Source organism: Tursiops truncatus, chromosome 13 (genome assembly GCF_011762595.2).
Source record: "Tursiops truncatus isolate mTurTru1 chromosome 13, mTurTru1.mat.Y, whole genome shotgun sequence".
Taxonomy (NCBI): domain Eukaryota; kingdom Metazoa; phylum Chordata; class Mammalia; order Artiodactyla; family Delphinidae; genus Tursiops; species Tursiops truncatus.
Window position 1 is genome coordinate 28,249,609 of NC_047046.1, and position 19,965 is coordinate 28,269,573.

General features: G+C 55.1%; 1 protein-coding gene across 4 annotated transcripts; it reads right to left on the bottom strand.

Annotated features, from left to right (window-relative positions):
- Nucleotides 1-1,499: 1,499 nt before the first annotated feature.
- Nucleotides 1,500-19,524, bottom strand: CIDEA (cell death inducing DFFA like effector a). 4 transcript variants are annotated; one of them, XM_019920677.3, is made up of 5 exons: nt 19,163-19,524; nt 7,748-7,892; nt 6,908-7,054; nt 3,954-4,135; nt 1,500-1,887 (listed from the first exon to the last, which is right to left on the bottom strand). In XM_019920677.3, exons 1-5 carry the CDS (start codon nt 19,180-19,182, stop codon nt 1,740-1,742), a joined length of 642 nt encoding a protein of 213 aa, XP_019776236.1. In that variant the 5' UTR covers nt 19,183-19,524; the 3' UTR covers nt 1,500-1,739. The 4 variants fall into 4 exon arrangements, with proteins under 4 accessions (XP_019776236.1, XP_004315444.1, XP_019776239.1 ...); XM_004315396.4 differs by lacking the exon at nt 19,163-19,524 and adding an exon at nt 15,067-16,063; XM_019920680.3 differs by lacking the exon at nt 19,163-19,524 and adding an exon at nt 14,451-15,029.
- Between the last annotated feature and the right edge of the window lie 441 nt (nt 19,525-19,965).

The window sequence follows — 19,965 nt, forward strand, 5'->3', positions numbered from 1 at the left end:
ACTGGGCTCCTGCTGGTGACGAGGCCCCGGGATCCCTGCCGCAGACTGAAAACTGCTAGAGCAAAATATAGCTCCTTTGTAGAAACTACGATCATCAATCATCGGAGAAAGGAACCCGCATCCCCAGAGAGGAAGATGGCAGAAAGGAGAGAGGAAACGTCCAGAGTGTCCTTTTTGCACACAATTTATTCATCACACAGGAGCGGGAGACAGGAGGCCCATGGGCGGATGCAGGCTGTTGTGGAGGAGCTCGTTCAGAAACTCCCAGACTCTAAGCCGTCCTTCTTCTGACTGTAACCCGCTTCTAAGACCCCTGTCCGTTCCACATTCTCCTCCTGCTTAATCCCCCTTAGAACAGGCCAGGGAGCCCCTGGACGCAGTAAGGAAAGGGGGAAAGGGCGCTGAGTCAGAGAGAGGGCTGAGTCAAGGCATCAGGGCACTGAGGGAAAATTCCTTTTTTGGAAGCCGGGCCGCCCCTCTCCAGGAGGCCAAATCCCTGGGAAGTGATGCAGCCCTTGGTCAGTGAGAGGCAGGAGCCGCCCAGCGGAAGGTGCCGGAAAGCCATTTCCGTCCTCCTCCCTCGCTCGGGAAGGGCTTCCAGCCGAGCTCCTTGTAAGGGAAGCGCTCACAGCAGAGCCCGCGGAGCCGGTGGCAGCACCACCCACCTCTGCCAACCTCCCCCCCACCCCCCGCTGCATTTCCCCCAGAAGCCGAGCAGGAGGGGAAGGGGGGCCCTGAGATGCCTTTTTTATTTTGCTCTGTTTGAAAAAGAGGCTGTGCTCTGAGGAATGAAGCTGCAATTCCTTTACTTCTGCCCCTCCTGCCTGCAGTCCTGGGCTCCCAGCCCTGCTGCTGGGCGTGTGAAGCAGGGAATGGGTGGGAGCCAGGTCGGCATAGCAGGGGTCCGAGGGGATCCAGGCTGTGATGGGGGCGGGGGCGGGGGAGCACGAGTCCGGGCCCAGGGGTCTGACTGCAGGCGGTTCTGTGCTTCTGGGACAGGTTGTGGTGTCTCCCACTGTCCTGGGTTGTCAGCCAGGAAGGGGACAGGACTCTGTGGCAGCGTTTCTTAGGAGGAAAACCACAGATCCGAATGGCACCTGGCTCCTGCGGGTCTCCTAGTCTAGCAGCAGCGCCCCGTTTCCCCCCGGGAGCCGCACTGCCCCCTCCCGAGCCGTGTGGTCGGGGCTCAGCCCGCGTCCCTCGTGGCCTGGGGTCCCGCCTGACTCGGCCACGCCCGCCCTGCATCAGGCCCCACTTTGGAGCAGCTTTGTTTTAAGGAAAGGTTGCCAGTGCGGCTTGATCACCTCCAAAAATTCAGATCCACAGGCTTTCAGGTCACTGGGCTCATTCAGGACCGACATAAAACCCCACAGTAACATCTGACCCTCCTGTCTCCTGACAGACTTAAAAGTGATTGCACGTGTTAGCAGAGCATCTCTGGCTGAGTTTTGCTTCTGTGAGGTGTGCTTTTCTGACATGAAGAAGACAGGAGGAAGAAGTGCGGTATCACAGCGACTCTCTTGACTGGTTTATTGTGGAGCCGCAGGCCTCATGCTGCCCGCGTCCCCCCACCCCATCCCCACCCGGGGGGCCTCCACCGCCTGGCCCCTGGCAGTGCCCTCAGGCCCCTTTTCTTTCCTGAGCAGGGGACACGTGGTGGGAACACAGCGTCTTCCGAATGCGTCCCTGGAGAGGGACCTGCGGGGTTGAGGTCAGCGGAGACTCCGCACTGTGCACCCCTATCCACTCGTGATCCCCCGGCGAGGGCGCGGGCTGGGCACCGCCCGCTCCTCTGTGTCAGCCAGCACTCGGAGCATGTAGGTGCCCGTGTGGACGAGACACTGACCGGTCATTTGGGCGGTGTGAGACAGGAACAACAGCAGGCTCCTGCAAGAGATGGGGCGGTCGGGCAGGGTGGCGGTCCAGCCTGTGGGGCAGAGGACAGGGGTTCCCCACTCCCACCCCCACATGCGCTCAGGGCCACACAGCCCACATCCCAGCACTTTCCGGTCCCAGCTCCCAGGGCACAGCCCCCCATCGCTGAGATGCGGGCGCCGGTTCTGGAGGTCTGGGTGGGACCTGGGACTCTGCGTTTCCAGCAGCTCCCCTGCCACTGGCCTTGGACCACTCATCCCCTGGCCTCTCCCGAATGTGGCCTGTCACAAAGTCACTGGAACATGCTGAGTGGGCGGCCCAGGCAGCACAGGCTCTGTCCTCCTTTGGCCGCTTGCTAACCCTGGCGGCCTTGCCGGGGCTGTGGAGCTTGTTGCTGAACTCAGTTGAGTCGGGGTGAAAGGAACCCCAGGCTGGAGGGGACTCAACACACCTGCCGTTGCGACCCTGTGACCCAGTTCGCTTAGGGCGGACAGGACACCCCGACTCGACCCTGGGCATCTGAGCCCAAGGCTGACCTGGCATTCGTGTTGTTTCAGACTAGAAAATAGCTCTAACTCAAATTCCTATCCTCTACCAAGTCCAAAGCTGAGGAATTCCACGCATTTTAAGGTCCGTCCCTTCACAAGGAACCAGGGGCTCGGCCGCACTGGTAGGGGGACCTCCATTTCTGGCGTCCCCGCGGGGCCTGGCCGGCAAAGCCTCATATCTGGGCGCCTCCTGCAGCTACTCGCACCACCCTCAGATCCACCAGACGGTGAGAATCAGTGACAAGAAGGCTGGGTCGTCTCTCGGGAAAGATTTTGCTGAGGTGGGTTCACTTTCTTTACACTTATCTAAGTTGTTGTAACTCTCCCATCTCACTTGAAAACTCAAGCAATCAAGCTGTTCTTTCCTGTCTCAGCAAAAAGAGGAAGATCACTGGGGAATGGGGGGGGCAGTCCAGATTCCAGCAGCAGGACAGTAACTGTTGTCTGGGACTGGGCCTCGGTGACTCTGGGTGGGAAAGGAGGCCAAAGGAAGCCACCGTCTGCCCGCATGACCATGTACTGGGCGTGCAGCCCCGTCAGAAGGACCAGCCTCATTTCCAGAATGAGGAAAGCCTCGTTCCCCGCCCACACTACCCTGCCCCATGCTTCCCTCAGGGAAGCCGTCCTGGGACAGCAGAAGGAGGGGACCAGTGCCCCAGAGAAACAGGCAGGCCCTGCCGGGGAGTTGTGCAGGGGGCATCAGGTGTCACGTGGCACCTCCTAGGCGAACTTCAAAGACCTCCTGCTCCTGTCACCCTCTCCCTGCATCCCCCCAACCCGAATCCCTTCTTTAGAGGCTCAGTGACAGATTAACGGAGGGCTGGAAGCAGGTGTATTTAGGGCCTATGCGATCAGAGAACTTGGAAGCAAACTCCTCATTTTAAAGATGATGAAACTGAGGCTCAGAGAAGTTGAGTAACCTGTTAAAGGTCACACAGCTGGCTGCTCAGAAGCAAGGCTGGGTGGGAGCCCCTGGTGCAGGGCTCACAGGCCGGGTGTCAGGAGTGTTCCTGGTGCACATAGAGAATTTGTTCAAACTGTTTTGGGGTACAGATCGGGACCTGTCTTCTCCAGGCCTGGCCTGTGGGGTAGGGGTGCCCTGGCAGTGCGTGGAGAGGGGCAAGGCCAGCGCCTCCTGCCCACCAGGTTCAAGTTCCGTAACACAGAACTACGTGTGCGAGTCCTCATCCAGGTTTGGGGACTAATCTGTACAAACCAGGTCAGAATCTCCCTGGCTCTGGTTTTAGCTGTCATTGCTGAGAAATAAGGTTTTTAAATGCACAGCTCTAGCTTTTAAAAGGAATTTGGTTCTTCTATTTATTACTTAGGTCATTATTTAGGTTTTCTTTCCATTTCGTATTTATTGGTCTTTGGAGAAAACAATGTATTTTGCCTCAAGTTTTTGTTTTCTGAGTAAGTCTGTGGCGTAAGAGTTTTTATGACAACACGAGTGAGAGTCAGGCCGGGGCTCGAGGGGATGGGGATGGGCTGCCCGCCATGTCCAGACTCTCTGGTCCCCTCGTCTGTTACCTCAGCAGGGCCTTGAGCCCCGGGCAATGGATGTCGTAGGACACCGAGTACATCTCGTACATAGTGGCTTTCACGTTGAGGCAGCCGATGACATCCTTGGGGTTCAGCTTGTACAAGTCGAAGGTTACTCTCGCGATCCCCTGTCTCTTTGGCAGCTGGCGGGCTGGGATGTAGGTAGCACCCTAGAGCCGTGGAGGAAGAGAGCCTGCAGCACTGGCCCCGCTGTGACCAACAAATCCTGTGCCTCTGGTTTTAGGCTGGTTTCAGCTGTCCTGTCAGCTTAAAATCTGTGACTAAGCTGCTAACTATTCGAGGAATGTTTTCAGCAGAGCAGTGTGCTTACGTTGCCAGGGGGTCCAAACCCACAAGAAAGCACCCTCCTCCAAGCTGCTCTGTTCAGTGACTGGAGATGAGTGTGATTCGGCTTCAGGGTCCAGGGGTCAGTGGACAGTTGCGCCGGTGACTTGAGGTGGAAATGCACTCACCCTGGTCACCTAGGGCCACACGGCCGCCTGCTGATGACCGTGCCACAGCCCGCCTGACGGCCAGCGGGCACGCTATTCCCGCCGTACGAGAGGCACCATGGAGAGTGCCAGAATCCACGGCTAAGCCAGGGCTGGTGGCCTGTGATAAATCGTGGGCTCCCCTGATTTCTAGTTCCTGACCTGGAGGAAGGTTGGCCTCTTGCGGACACTAGTGGGACCTAGTCTCGGTCTACCTGAGACCCTTGTGGTTGGGAAAGAAGGTCAGAGACCTCTATAAATCCCAGGTTTATAAACAGTCTTCCCACAGAAGCTTTGAGAAGAAACAAGAGAGAACAAAGCTGTCCGAGGTACGCATCCCAGGTATATGTCCCAGGCACACGTCCTGGTGGGTTTGCTGCAACATGGTCCTGCAGTGTCCAGGATTCAAATAGAGGTACAACTTTCATGAACCTTAGGTGTTGGGAGTAGTTGAGGCTGTGAGTGTTAACTTCTCTGACAAAAATCTACTAAATTTGAATTTAAACCATAAATTCCCCTAAAAGCACCCAAACCCTTCTTGCTGGAGCCCCTCTTCTCTTCCCGCCACCCCCCCCCCCCCCCCCGCCGCCCACTTGGACACACGATGGTTGCAGCCCATCGACTAACGCACCGAGGTCCTGCTGCCTCGGAGGGGGTGTGTCTGTCGTTTAGGAAACGTTAGTAAAAATTAAGATTACAGAATCAAGGGGTGAGTTCCACCTGAGCCCCTGACACAGCTCCTCTCTGACACATGAAAGTTTTAATCTCACTCCCCCAACATCCTTGGTCTTGAGTCAAAATCGAGATGCCTCCCCAAACTCGGGAACTAACGGGGGGTATGGTTTCCATCATCTGGACCCAGGAGACCCCTGAAGATGCTCTGAGGACCTGCTCCCCACGGGACAGGCTCCAAAGCTTTGGATTGAGGAAGGGAGACCCCTGGCGGCTACTTCTTGGAAGTTCTGGCCACGTCAAGTCAAGCAGCCTCACCTAGAAACCCCTACAAGTGGGGCAGGACTTACGATCCCTGCAGGAAGGAGGTCCAGACGCCTAAGACCCCGCATAAGACTCACGTCAACCAGGCTGTTACCAGACAGAGAAGCCTCCTCCCACCCCGAGAACCACCATATTGGTGCCACTCTCGTCCACAGCCTCCTGTCACCACCCTGACCCCCAGCTCAGCGCCCACCACGCGGGGGCTTCAACCTGTCACATGGCAACTGACTCCCCCACTAAGTAAAAGAGAATTTCACTCGCAAAACAAACAGAACAGACCCTTTCCTTCTGAATTAGTTTCCTGGGGCTGCTGGGACCAATGGCCACAAGCTGAGTGGCTGAAAGCAACACAGACTCATGCTCTGACAGTTCTGGGGGTTGGAGGTCCTGAGTGAGCCGCAGGCTGTCCTGCTGGGGCTGCCGTCCCGGCTCCAGGGCGCCTCTGTCCCTCGGCCCGTGGCCCATCTTCCAGTCACTCCTCTCTCTGCTTCCGCCCTCGCTGACCCTTCTGTGTCCCCCTTACAAGGACTCTGTGATGACACCGCCCCACCAGGCAATCCAGGATCATCACCCCATGCCAAGTCCCCTTTGCCACGTAAAGTGACACGTTCCTGGGTTCTGGGGATGAGGACGTGGGTCACGGGGGCCGGAGAGAGGGACGAGCTGGGTCACGAGCATCAGTGAATAAACTCCGTCCACTGATGCTTCCTCCCCGGGTCTCTGTAAACTACACTCCAGCTTGCGTGGTTTGGGACTCAGCAGTCCCTAAAGCCTCAGGGGGGCAGCTTGAGGCCAGGTGCTCAGGAGAGAGCTCTGGGCAGCTGTCCTCCCAGCGTCCAGCAGAGCTGGGGTCACTGTCTGCCCACAGCAGAGACGCCAGCTTCCCTGCCTGCTTCCCTCTCTGGATCCTGGTTTCCATAAAACGTTGGATTATGAGGATTTCCCTTTCTTGAAGGTCAGTTAGGCATATAAAAAGATGTTTGAATATTTTGCTTTACATTTTTAGGTGCTTTATGGTGGGAGTGTTTTCCAAGATATATAACCTATAGTTTTCTCAGAAATAAAACCCTTTATTCTACCTCTTTGCTTGCCTAAATCACTGTGTTTACACCTCACGCCCCTCCCTAATTTTACCAGTTGTGTCAGCTCGCCTTCTCCTGAGGTCACAGACAGTGAGTGGTCACAGGTCATATCCACACACTCTAACCGGATCTGCAGCCCCTCACTGGCCAAAGCCTGACCCTCAGAATTACTGGCTCTAAATCACACAGTCCAGGTTCATAAAGATGCCAAGTTTCCTAGAAATAGTTGAAAGCATCCCTGGAGGGTAGGAGATCCAGTTATCAGGTGAACACAAAGGAAGTATTTGGAAAGTGGGCCAGTCAACCCCAAAGTGGGGACCACACTTCCATAGGTGAGAAGCCTTCCCAGAAGCTGCCCAGACAACACACTTACCGGTGTCCACTTCTGTCCCTTCTCCAGGACCATGAGGTGCGTGTTGTCCCCCAGGGTCTGGAAGAACGCCTCCGTGTCCACCACGGTGCCGTCCTCCTCCAACACCAACGTGACCAGTCCGCTGGCAATAACCAGGGCATCCAGGGTCTAGGTTAGAACACACCAGCGTCACGGGGTGAAGTGAGAGACTCCATTTGGACCCATCTATGGCATCAACTAAATCATGGTTCCAGAAGTGTTGGCCGATTTTGAGGGTTTTAAATGGTAAAGATGTACCTTACCTAGTGTCTATGACTCAGCCTTTGCTTGGAAAAGAGAAGTTAAAAAATCAAATGGACCTAACTTCTTCAGAGGTTTCAACGACGTGAGATAAGGGGTTACACTGAATAATATTCAGTTTCTAAAATGTCCTGCTTATTTGGACAAATAAAAAGAACGAGCCTGTATCTGTGATACTTAAAGAGCCGACATCTCTGTCGCTTCAGAGACGGCATGTTGGATTCTCATTTCTCGTCTCCTATGAGTCTATGATTCTTCTTTATCTGGCGATCGAGGACGCTGTTTTAGATTAAGGACAATTCGTCCCTGGCCTTTATAACCAAAACCAGATTTCTACAGTTGCTGCCTCCCATATTCCCCCTGTCAAAGAACCAAAGCCACATTATCAATTGATGGCTACTTTGAAGGTTTTTGTCTCTGTACCTAAGTCTTTTATGGGACAGGGACACAGCAATATTCCCTTTAACGTCAGAAGGCTCCCCCAGACCCTCTGAGGCCAGGACACAGACCCTCTGTCTTGCACTGGCTTGTTCCTGGGACCCATGTGGGCTGGTGGGGTACCTTGGTGAGGAGCTCCTGCAGGCTGCTGGCGGTCACCCCTCGGCGGCTGCTCCTGTCATGGTTGGAGACCCGGAAGGGGCGAGCGGGACGCATGAGGGGTGTGAGCAGCACCTTCTTCGTCTGCGACCCCATAAACGTCAGGGGCCTAGAAATGGAGGGAAAAGTAAAAACAAATTGATGTTACTTTATTATTATTTTTTTTTTGGCGGTACGCGGGCCTCTCACTGTTGTGGCCTCTCCCGTTGCAGAGCACAGGCTCCGGACGCGCAGGCTCAGCGGCCACGGCTCACGGGCCCAGCCGCTCCGCGGCATGTGGGATCCTCCCGGACCGGGGCACGAACCCGCGTCCCCTGCATCGGCAGGCGGACTCTCAACCACTGCGCCATCAGGGAAGCCCAAATTGATGTTACTTTAAAGCAGAGTCTTTAAAGAGAGGTTTGAAGTACACAGAAGTAAGACAAGCTTAACATTTGCACCTAAAAGAAAGGAAGCCAATGGTTGGGGATGATTAAAAATTGTGTACCTGACATCCAAGGAACAAACAAATACATAAAATTAAAAAATACAATCATCGTTACACCCATTTTTACCAGAGCATTCAAAGCCCTTGCAGTAACTGTTTGAGAAGGAAAGGTAAGGTCATCAAAAGAGAAATAACAATTATATTCTGCAAACATGGGTTTTAGAGCTGAAAAATCTAAGAAAATGATTTCTCCAGGCCGTGTAGTAACCGAACAGAGTTAAAGAATTAGGCACACACACAAATAGTTACATATCTGCACGATACAACAAAGCCAGAAATTTAAAAGCCAGATAGTGTTCACTATAGCAATAAACCAATCTTTTGAGATTAGGATAAATGAGGAACAGCAGAACCCTGTAATCACTGCGGCTGGAAAACCAACCGCTTCAGATTGTATGTCTGTCATGTGGCACTTTGGAGTGAGTTCCACATTTATCAAAGAATTAATTTAACAATTCACCACAAAAAAAGAACTAACATAGGAAAAGAAAACAACGTAGGAAAACCAAATCAAGACAATTTTCTGAGAAAAAAATCCCCAACCCTTGATTATTAAAGTTTTGTTACCTAGCAAATACTAAAAAGTAATAAAGTGAAGGATAAATTAAAAACAGCTGATAAGTAGTAACTTTAGTTTTTTTTTTAACATACACATATTTTGCTTTATATGTATTAACTCAATCCTCAAAAAACCTAGTTTTCTCAATTTACAGGTGAAGAAACTCAGACCAGAGAGCGGGCCCCACAGGTCAGAGCTGGGATTTAGACCAGGCACCTGGTCTCTGCCTCAGAAAGGTGATCTAGATGCCACAGGCTAAGAAGGAATAAGAAACGCCTGCATATCAGTGAAGAAGTGAAGATTTCACAACAATCAAAGAAATGCAGAACCACCTTTGACACCAGTGCTCTTAAACCCACATGCAAGAAGTTGTCTAAATAACTCTGGAGGGAACCAGATGCGCCTTGTTGGTGGGGCTGGAAGGGGGTTTTCAGTCTCTGTGGCGACCAGTCTGGTACTGAGGGAGGAGCTCCACCCTAGACAGTGTATGTTTTTATATCAGGAATGTATCTGTAGAGAAATTATTCACAATATAAACAGAAGTCAGCAATGTCCCATGTCCTGCTTTGTGCTGGCCACTGTGATAAATGTTGGACACTCAATCTCCTCAGACCCCGAGGGACTAGCACCTGTCACGGCACTGTCCCCCAACCCTGAACAGCGCTCAAATAGGTGGTGACTATCTGGACTAATCCTTGTTCAGTGACAATCAGGAGAAGGAAACAAAGGGCTTTATTTTGGGGGACAACCTTGAAGAAGATACAAAGTGAGGACATCACTGCTTTCTGACACTTATAGCAGTTTGTCTAGAGTAACTCTACGAAGGTTAAAATTGTAAGAATACCTGCTCTGTTTGCCAGTGTAGGCCACCTGCATATATATATATACTATATATACACACACCTGCATCTATGTACATATGTGCGTGTATATATATATATATATATATATATATATATAATCTCACACACACAGTCATTTATCTATCTATGCTTTATTTCTCCAACTAGACTGGACTTTCCTTATGGACAAAGGTGACAACCTGGACTTGCGACTGGCATCTGAAGTGCGGGGAGCGGGCGGGGGGCAGTCTTGTGGGGCTGAGCCCTCACCCTGTGGAATCTGATGCCGTCTCCGGGTAGATGGTGCCAGAACTGAGTTCAGGGACTTCCCTGGTGGTCCAGTGGTAAAGAATCTGCCTTCCCTGGACACCCTGCCAGAGACTGAGAAATGCTTGGTGCTGTGTGGGAAGCCCCTCCCCCATCCTCACATGCTAGAATTGGTGTCACAACCTCTTTACCTAGATTGTCAGCAAGAATTTGGTGTGACGCACATTTAGCCGGCATCGGGCTTGTGCCTCATGACTGCAGGCATCCGAGCACCTGCCATAGCCAGCAACGTGCTGGCTTTTTATACATTTATTTATTTTTATTTTTGGCTGCATTGCGTCTTCGTTGCTGCGCACGGGCTTTCTCTAGCTGCGGTGAGCGGGGACTCCTTTCATTGTGGTGCACGGGCTTCTCATTGCGGTGGCTTCTCTTGTTATGGGGCATGGTCTCTAGGTGTGTGGGCTTCATAGTTGTGGCTCACGGGCTCAGTAGTTATGGCTCTCGGGCTCTAGAGCGCAGGCTCAGTAGTTGTGGCACACGGGCTTAGCTGCTCCACGGCATGTGGGATCTTCCCAGACCAGGGCTCAAACCCGTGTCCCCTGTATTGGCAGGTGGATTCTTAACCACTGTGCCACCAGGGAAGCCCTGTGCTCGCTTTTTTAATATATTAACTAATTTCATCAAAACCTTACAAGGAAAGTATTACCCCATTTCTCAGGTGAGAAAACTGAGGTTCAGAGTGGTTTCTCAAGGTCACCCAGTTAATAAGGAATCTCTCTGAACTTCAAGTCCCAAGCAATAAACATTGGCCAGAGCCAGTGAAGAAGAGCTGTGGGCTGGGAGGACACCCACAGCTCCTCTCCAGGGTCACCACCCAGCCTGTGGCCAGCGTGGCAGCTGCAAGGGGACTATGCCTAGCCAGTGGTCCCCACACGGCTCTCCCACCAGAATTAGAGCGGCCCAGCGAGGGAGACCAGGGCTGAACCAACCCTGTGGAGGGCCTGGCACACGGCCGCCAGACCTCTGCCCCAGTTCCAGGGAGTTACACAGGCTCCTCATTACACAACACGACAACCAGGGGCCCATGTTCTGCTGGGCTGACACTCAGAGCCCCCCCTGGCAACCCGGTGGACAAGGCAGCGAGGATTATCCACACAATGCTTCACAGCTGGGACCTGGCTCTGTTCTCAACCTGATCATAGCATCATAGGAAACTTGAACTCACGGTGAAGAGAAAAGAAAGGTACCAGCACACTGCCTGACCAGGCCAAAGGCGAGCATCGCAGCTGAGTACCAGGGAGGCTCAGGGCATGGGGGGAGGGATCGTCAGAGTCGGGGCGGGGTGGGGCGGGGAGGTTGCCCACTGGTGAAACCCTCTTCTGGTGCGGGGAGCCCGGGGCCTGCCAGCAAGAGCCTCCCTCCCCCCAGAGCAGGGAGTCACTCCTTTGTCCCCGAGTAAAAGACAGGCTAGGGCCAACCATAGAAGTGGGAGGGTGGGAGGACAAAGTTCACGTCTTGGAACCTGGGCCCGGGCCCTGTGTGGGGCCAATGGCATGCCCTGGGCTGAACAGCTCTGACCCAGTTAGTCTGGTCTGTATCTCTTCATCGCCACCTTTGTGAGCCCCCAGGTGATCCACTGACCTAGCTCCGCCCACCACAAAGCCCTCATAGTCTTTTAACTTCTGACCAGATTAAGTGCTGGCAGCCACTCCCGGGGCCTTCCCTCCTCGCTGCCCTGAGATAGCCGATCTCAATAAAGAAGGAAGTCCAGTTGTTGCTGTTCTTACGCCGTAAGTTTCCCAACAGAGAACTGGGTCACTGTTGGAGAAAAGGCTTAGGAGCCACCTAAAAAGGCCCTGCAGGCGTGAGCCATTCTTTCCAAGGAACAGGATGAGTGATTTGATGCGCTGAATTATATATAATCAAGACTACCTTATAGATGATGTAAAAAGGGGTTAAATGCTATCTTAGGTACACTAAATATACTACGTCTGATTACTCTGCTCCAGCGAAAGGAACAGCAGGGACAACCAGGTACAAGAACAAAGCAACACATTAATCCAGCTCAATTCTGGTCCTCTTAATGGGATCATTTATGTCACTGGCCACTAGACCAAGGCTGAAAATGTGTTGCTATTCCCCCTGAATGCTGTACTACATCGAAGTGGTCACAGGAGCACTAAGAAGACTTAGAATCCAGCTTTTGGCAACCCCTCATGCTGGCCGCCCTCTCATCCCTGGGAACGTGCAGGCAATCACACAAAACAGGAAGGCAAATGGCTCAGTACACGGAAAAAAAAACCCCAAGGAAACAGGCTCTTCAAGGAAATCGATTGTTTGGGGAAATCAAGACGATAAGAAAAGTCAGACTTCATAGAACATTCTGGAAAATTGTGAGGGTGTGTATCTCCCAGAAGTGAAGGAACAGGGAAGTCTCTGTATTTTTCCAGGAGGGAGTGAGAAGTCCTTAACTCGTAGAGTAGGAAATGAAGGAACAGGCACAGACTGACAGTGGACGTGAACCCCGCTGCAGTGGAACAAAGCTGGCCCACAGGTCCCAAGAAGGCGTCTTTCGAGGCCACCTTCTGGACTGATGTTTGTTCTGAAAGCGCTGGGGGAGAAAAGCAGGCCTGGGAACAGGCCGTCAGGTGGACAAGGAGGGCCCACGTGAAGAGATAAAGCTCAGACAGAGCTCTGTGCCCAAAGCCGGGTGACAAGGACAGTGCAGGGAAGGGAAGTGTGACCCCAGCCATGGGAATGCAGAGAAGGGGCAGGCCTTGGAAAGCATACATCAGGCTTGGCGGGGCCTCCGAGAGCTGCAGGGACAGTGGCTGAGGGACAGTCTCAGGGGTGGTGGGGTCTCACCGCGGCAGGAAGCAGAGGAGTGTTGGCCCCTGCGAGGCTTCCTGCTCCCCCGCGGGCCCGGCTCATGACAAGCAACGCATGGGACACGTGGGCCCCACTGGGAGCCCCACGGCGGGACTGTGGCAGCTCCCAGCTGTGCCTTGACCCACCCAGCAAAATGCTTGGCTAGAAAGCATATCCAATACATGACCGTGAAGTCTTTGAACACTTTGAATATTATTAAAATAAGAGTGTAGACCACGAAGGAGTAAGCGTCAGTAACCTGAAAGATCGACTTGTAGAAAAGTCAATTCCTCGCTTGCATCACTAACAAGACTGGTCAAATTTGTACTGAAAGGGCAGCTCTTCAAAACCTAGAGTTCCTTGTTCAAGGAAAGAGGTACTAAATAGCTACAAAAGCAGCTACTTTGCACAAAGTGTAAAGGAAATCAGCTCTGTAACAACCTCAGGGTCAGTGTGAATGTTAACAAAGCCAGAACACAACGTCAGAGCAGGCTTCCTCTGTAGCAACACACACCCTATGGACATCCTGGGTGTCCAGAGCTGAGCCAGGAAACCTTGGGCTGTAGCTGCTGGGTCTACAGCCTGGACTCGGCTTTAAAGAAGGCAGAAGACAAAAGTTTTGCTTTCAGCAAGTGTTACAGATGGTGCAGAAGCAGGTGGGGTACCAAGAATTAGAGCAGCTCAGTTCTCAAGCAGGAACCCAATGACAGTGAGTCCCCACAGGTGGTCCCTAGCTCCCTCCCAGAGCCCTGCACTCAGGGCTGTCTAAGCAGATCAGTCCTTCCCCATGTGCTCATCTGCCAACATTTCAGAAGCAAGTCGCTTCCACCTCACACAGAGACGTTTTGGGTTTGGGATTGTGCTGTAGGGTTAGGTACAAAGGCAGGGGCAGCCTTAATTCTTCAGGCCTCGTCTCCTCCCGCTGCAGGCCACACCAGCCAGGGCTTAGGGCCCCCTCACAGTCCTTTCAACTTGGCCTGCCAGCTCAGTGCTGGGAGGACCTCGGAGAGGTCCATGGGAGAAAAGTTTGGAGGATGCATTACAAACTGTCAGCAGTTGCTACCCTTGGGAGTGGGACTGGGGGGCGAGTGAAGCTGGAGGTAGAGGAAGAAACCAAGGGTCTTCCCCTTAGGCCTAAACCACATCAGTGAAGATGCATGAAAATGTCTGTTTCTCACCTTCCTGGGGTCCCGTTTTTAAAGAGAAAGTCCAAGCGGCAGACAGCGCCCCCTTCCATCTTGGCGGCTCTCTCTAACCTTGGGCCTGGCACAGATCCCCCTTTAAAGACCCAGGTTCAGAAGCTTACAGATCACACTCCCCTCTCTCTCACCCACCCCATCCCTCCAGCCCAGTCACCTCAGAAAACCTGCATTTTAAAGAACTCAAGGAGATCTTCAGAGAAGCAGGATTCCTCCCCCAAGTCTGTAAAGTTACTGCCACCCAATATCTTTAGGATTTTACAGACGAGGATTGGTTTGGGTTTCCTGGGTGTGAAGATGAACCCAAGAATGGAAAAAAAGTGATGCAGGGCCTGGATCACGGGCGCGTGGACCGGGAGAGGAGGCGGCGGGCGTCCGCGGGCCCCTCTACCCCTCTCCGTCCCCCAAAGCGTCACCACTTCCCCCCAAACTCCTCCTTACAAACCTGGGAGCTCAGTCAGCACGGTCAGGGAGCGTCCAGGCCCGGGCGCGCCCCGGTTAGCCCACCACGCTCGGAGCCGGAGCCCGCGCGGCCCTGAGGGTCAGCTGGCCGCCCGGAGGCCGCCCAGCGTCCCCACCAACGCCCCTCGTCTCGCCCCAGCTCGCACCGCGGTCCGGGACCCCGAGAAGCCTGGCCGCGCGCGCGCCCGGGCCTCCAGGGACGGGCCCCGTCTGCCCGCGGCGGTCGCGGCTACAAATGCAGCCGCTCCGCACTCACCACGGTCACCTGTTTCGCGGACGCCCGCGCACCTCGGGAGCCACACCTGGCGCTGGCGGCCGGCCGGAGGCGGGGAAGGGATCGCGCGCGGGCTCCGGCTGGGCGCCTGGGCGCAGGGGCCGCGGGGGTGGGGGACCGCAGGGAGAGCGGGGCGCACGAGGACAAGGGGCGCCGCGGTGAGAGGCGCAGGGGGCGCAGGAGGACCGGGGCGCAGGGGGACGAAGGGGGCAGGGGGATGCGGGGTTCGCGGGGACAAGGGGCGCCTGGGGCGCAGGGGGCCGAGAGGGGGCGGGGAAACGAGGGGCCCGAGGGCGGCGGGGTCGCAGGCCCGCGGGGCACTAGCCTGAGGAGGGCTCCGGCGCAGTCCCGGGCCATGTCCATCGCTCGGGTCGCTGTGGGGCCGGCCTCCCCGGGCGCAGCCTCTTAAAGTGCCGCTGCCGGCCCCGCCCGCGTCCACGCCCCTTGGGCTGCGGAGACCGCGGAGGACGACAGTCGCCACGTTCCGGAGCCCAGCCGCTCCGCGAGCTATAGGGGGTCGCCGGTCGGCCTGTCGGAGGTTGGGGCAGTCGGGGACACCACTACGCTGGCAGCGTGGCCTCGGCTGTGGAAAGGCTGGTGTGGCCCCAGGATTCGGGAGACCGTGGGGCGGGATGCACGCAGGTCCCCCAGGGCCGCGCCAGCCGCTGCCTTTGGGGCGAGGACCCGCCCTCAGGGCCAACCCGCCAGGCTGTCTCGCGGCCGGGACAGGGGGTAGAGGAGGTGAAGGACCCCGGGGACTTCACAGTCCTTTAGCTACAGGGACGGGACTTTCTCAGAGTAGGGAAGGCGAGAGAAACACCGAGCCAGGGCGAGGGGGTAACCCGGGTCCTACTTGCATAGCCCTCGGGATGGGAAGATGCAATAGCGCCTGTTCAGACCCCAGAAGGGGCGGAGCTGTCAGGGATTCCATAGCTCTTAATTGCGAACTTGGAGCGGACTCTGTTGAGCGGGTTAAGGAGTGGGGTGGTCTCCCAACCCTGGCGCTTTAAAAGGGGATGAAAGCGTCCAGCGGGATGAAAGCGTCCAGCGCCGCCCTGCACGCAGGGTGACTGGCCCTCGCCTTGTCAGCCTGCTGCCCGTGCTGCTGCCGGTTTCCAAAGAGCTGTGACCTGACCTCTGCCTCAGTCCAGGACTCACTTGACCAGCACAGCAGGCCCTTCTACCCGCTCCCCCTCCCTTTAGTCACAGAGACAAACATATGTTTTGCCCTGAGGGTCACTGGTGTCACCGAGATGAGGGTGGAGCCAAAAGCAATTTCCTTCCAGAGTCCGGGACTCCACAAGGCCTGCCGAACCCCAGCCCCAGGCAAGGTGGTTCCTGCCCAGAGCCCCGGGGCTGGACTGGGCCTCAGCTGCCCCTCCCCCGACCCCCTGCCGTGGTCTGAATGTTTGTGTCCACCCCACACTCATATATTGAAACCCTAATGCCCAGGGTGATAGCACTAGAAGGTGGGCTTTGGGAGGTGCTTAGATTGTGAGGCCGGAGCCCCCATGGATGGGATTAATGTCCTTATAAAAGAGGGTCCAGAGAGCTCCCTCACCCCTTCTGAGGGAGAGGATGGCCAGCCATGAACCAGGAGGAGGTGTCACTAGAACCCAGTCCTGCTGGCCCCTGATCTGGGACTTCCAGCCTCCAGAACCATGGGCAGTAAATCTCAGCCATTCATAATAAGCCACCCTGTGTACAGCATTCTGTCAGAGCAGCCCTACCAGACTAGACACGCAGTTTGACAAATGAGAAAGTGGGTCCAGCCAATTCAACTCCCCTCTTTAAAAACTTTTTATTGTAAAAATTTCAAATATAAAGACATATAGGGGTGCTTCCCTGGTGGCACAGTGGTTGAGAGTCTGCCTGCCAATTCAGGGGACACGGGTTCGTGCCCCAGTCTGGGAAGATCCCACATGCCGCGGAGCGGCTGGGCCCATAAGCCATGGCTGCTGAGCCTGCGCGTCCAGAGCCTGTACTCCACAATGGGAGAGGCCACAACAGTGAGAGGCCCGTGTACCCAAAAAAAAAAAAAAAAAAAAAAGACATATAGGGACTTCCCTGGTGGCACAGTGGTTAAGAATCCACCTGCCAATGCAGGGAACATGGGTTTGATCCCTGGTCCAGGAAGATCCCACATGCCGTGGAGGAACTAAGCCCATGTGCCACAACTACTGAGCCTGTGCTCTAGGGCCCACATGCCAACTACTGAGCCCACGTGCCACAACTACTGAAGCCCATGCGACTAGAGCCCATGCTCCGCGACAAGAGAAGCCACCGCAATGAGAAGCCCGCGCACCACAACCAAGAGTAGCTCCCACTCCCTGCAACTAGAGAAAGCCCGTGAGCAGCAACGAAGACCCAATGCAGCCAAAAATAAATAAAATTTTAAAAAACCTTTAAAAAAATATAAAGACCTATAGAAAGAACATGCCATGAGCATCCTTATACCCAGTGCCTGGATTCAATCACCGTTAACATTTTGACATATTTGCTTGTTCTTTTAATCTGTATTTTTATTTGAACCCCTTCACATCAAATCCTTCAACCTGCATCTCTGAAGAAACCAGAACGTTGTCACACACACCATAGTGATGTCACCTCTCCTAATGAAATAAAAGTGACTCCTAGTCACACCTGTTCATCCACGTGGTAGCAGTGGTCACGATTTCCTTCCTTTCTAAGGCTGAATAATACCTCACTGTGTGGATGGACCACATTCCGTTTATTCATCAGCCATTGATGGACACTTGGGTAGCCTCCCTCTCCTGGCCACTGTGAATAGTGCCACTGTGAACACCAGTGTACAGATATGGCATCATGTTTTTTAAAAATAGAAAACCAGGGTGGCCCAGACCTTTTCCTTCCTTTTCTGCACTGGTCTTGCTGCCAACCAGAAATCTGTCAGAGCTGGTGCAAGACCAGGACACACCCATGCCAGCTTCGAGCCATGGCAGTGGTCAGGGTGAGCAGAAGCTGAGGCTTTTCTCGAAGCTGACAGACAGCAAAGGCCATCCGTGTGCCCAGGGATGAGACTCTGGACGGCTGGGAGTGGCAGCTCCAACCCTCTTGCCCCACATGTCCCCTCTGGCCCCATTTGGCTCCACATGTGGTGTACCCGCCAAGGTGGGGGAGGGGGGACCTGCCACCAGCCGCCTGGTGGCAGTAAACAGCTCTTCCTCTGGCCACCAACCCGGCCGCCTGGGCGTCTGGCTGCTGCTCTGCCTGCTGTCCTGCCGACCGCCGCCTGCCCCCCCCCCGCCCCGCCCCGGCCCTTGGACCCCCGTCCCACAGCCTAGGCTTTGCATGAATACTCTCCAGCCAAGGCTGCCAACGGGCAGACTGGTGACACCACTGTGGAGGCACCGAGGTTTGCGAGCTCATACACAACATGGAGCTCTGTAGAGGACCAGACTGTGGCGGCATCACCGTCCGCGAGGTCTCTTCAGAGCCTGTGGGAGCGGTCACGTGCCTTTCCGCGTGCCCAGCACATGCCCAGGGCGGGGACGGCTCGTGGGGCCCTGCCGACGCGTCATGAATCCGTGCGTGACCGCAGAGCCCGCTCAGGTGCACCACAGGGGGTTAGGCGGGAGCTGCCACCAGAAACGCACGATTTCCCCAGATCCGCACAGCAAAGTGGGGCTGCATGTGCCCTGCAGCCACGGCCCTGGGACGGCTCCCGTCTCTCGCGTCCTCCCACCACCTTGGGATAAGATCCTGCGGTTAGACGCTCTGCACCTGTGGTGCTCAAGCTTCGCAGAGCTGTGGTCCTGCACAGAGAGAAGCTGCTTCCCTACTTCGCTGTATTGTTTTCATTGATTCTAGAACACAAGGTGTGAAGAGAATAACGTCCTACATGTGGTCGTACAATCCACCAGCTAGGACAGCTGGCGGTGTCCCAACAGAGGGAGCTTGGGCTGGCTGGTCAGGTGGGGCACAGGGGCGGCCAGATGGAGCCTGATGTCTAGAGGCCACACTGGGTTGGCGGTGGTGGTGGTGGGGGCGATGCTGGTGCCCAGAAGGGAACCAGCGCCACCTCACCTGGAGGCAGGGGCAGGACAAGACAGGGATCTGAGTCCTGACACCACCACACAGAAGCCTCCTTGGTTATTCGCGGACCCACAGGTGAAAGCCAGAGTTGAGACGGAAGCTGAAGGATCCCAGCGTGGGGGGTGGTCTCTGGAGGACGGTGTGCCTTCAGTGGGGGTCAACGAGGGGCCGGACACTGGTCGGGGTGCAGGGGAGATTCGAGGCCCCGAGGGGTGGCAGGGGCACCAAGTGGCCGCTGAGGCTCCCCACCTGCATGCAGCCTGCGGTCCTCGTGTGGGTATCAAAGGTGGGTCCTCATGCACAGCAGGCATGAGATGCCCTAGTCCCAAAGGAGACCCCAGTCCTCATGTGTCTGAGCCCTTTACCTGTGTGCCTTTCGGGACATCACCTGTCACCCCATTCAGATCAGATCAGAAAGCTCCTTCCTAAAGATAGCGAATGTATCAATCAGTAACCCAAGGGGAGGTGGAGGTGAGGCCTCTGGGGATTGGCTTGGGGAGGGAATTACCCCCTGGGAGGCCCCCTGGGCTCCACCAGGTGCGTGAGCGGGCCCAGTGCACCTGCCCTGTGAGTAGCAGGTGGCACAGGGGAGTCGGCGTCATGGGCTCTGAGGCCCCGCAGTGTCCGCAGAGGGGAGCAGGGCCGGTGGGCCTGCCGAGGGCTCTCCAGGGTGTGGTTTGGTTAAAGTGCCTGGGTCATTGCACAGGCCGAGCCCCGGAGTTTAGGTGCCAGGGCCGCTCTAAATACTTTTTTTTTTTTCGCAGTACGCGGGCCTCTCACTGTTGTGGCCTCTCCCACTGCGGAGCACAGGCTCCAGACGCGCAGGCTCAGCGGCCATGGCTCACGGGCCCAGCCGCTCCGCGGCATGTGGGATCTTCCCGGACCGGGGCACGAACCCGTGTCCCCTGCACCGGCAGGTGGACTGTCAACCACTGCGCCACCAGGGAAGCCCCTAAATACTCTTTAATTATTGTTGACTGCAAATTAGGAACACGAGGGAGAAAGCTAAGCGTGGGCTGGAATTTCCTCCATCCTAAGACTGACTTCCTCAACTTTTAAACTTCAGAAAAGACACGTAGCCAGCCAGTGAATATCCTCATTAGAATTATTCTTATATATAATTCCTCCTCCTAAAGAGGAAAAAAATAAGGCCCAGAAAATAATTTTC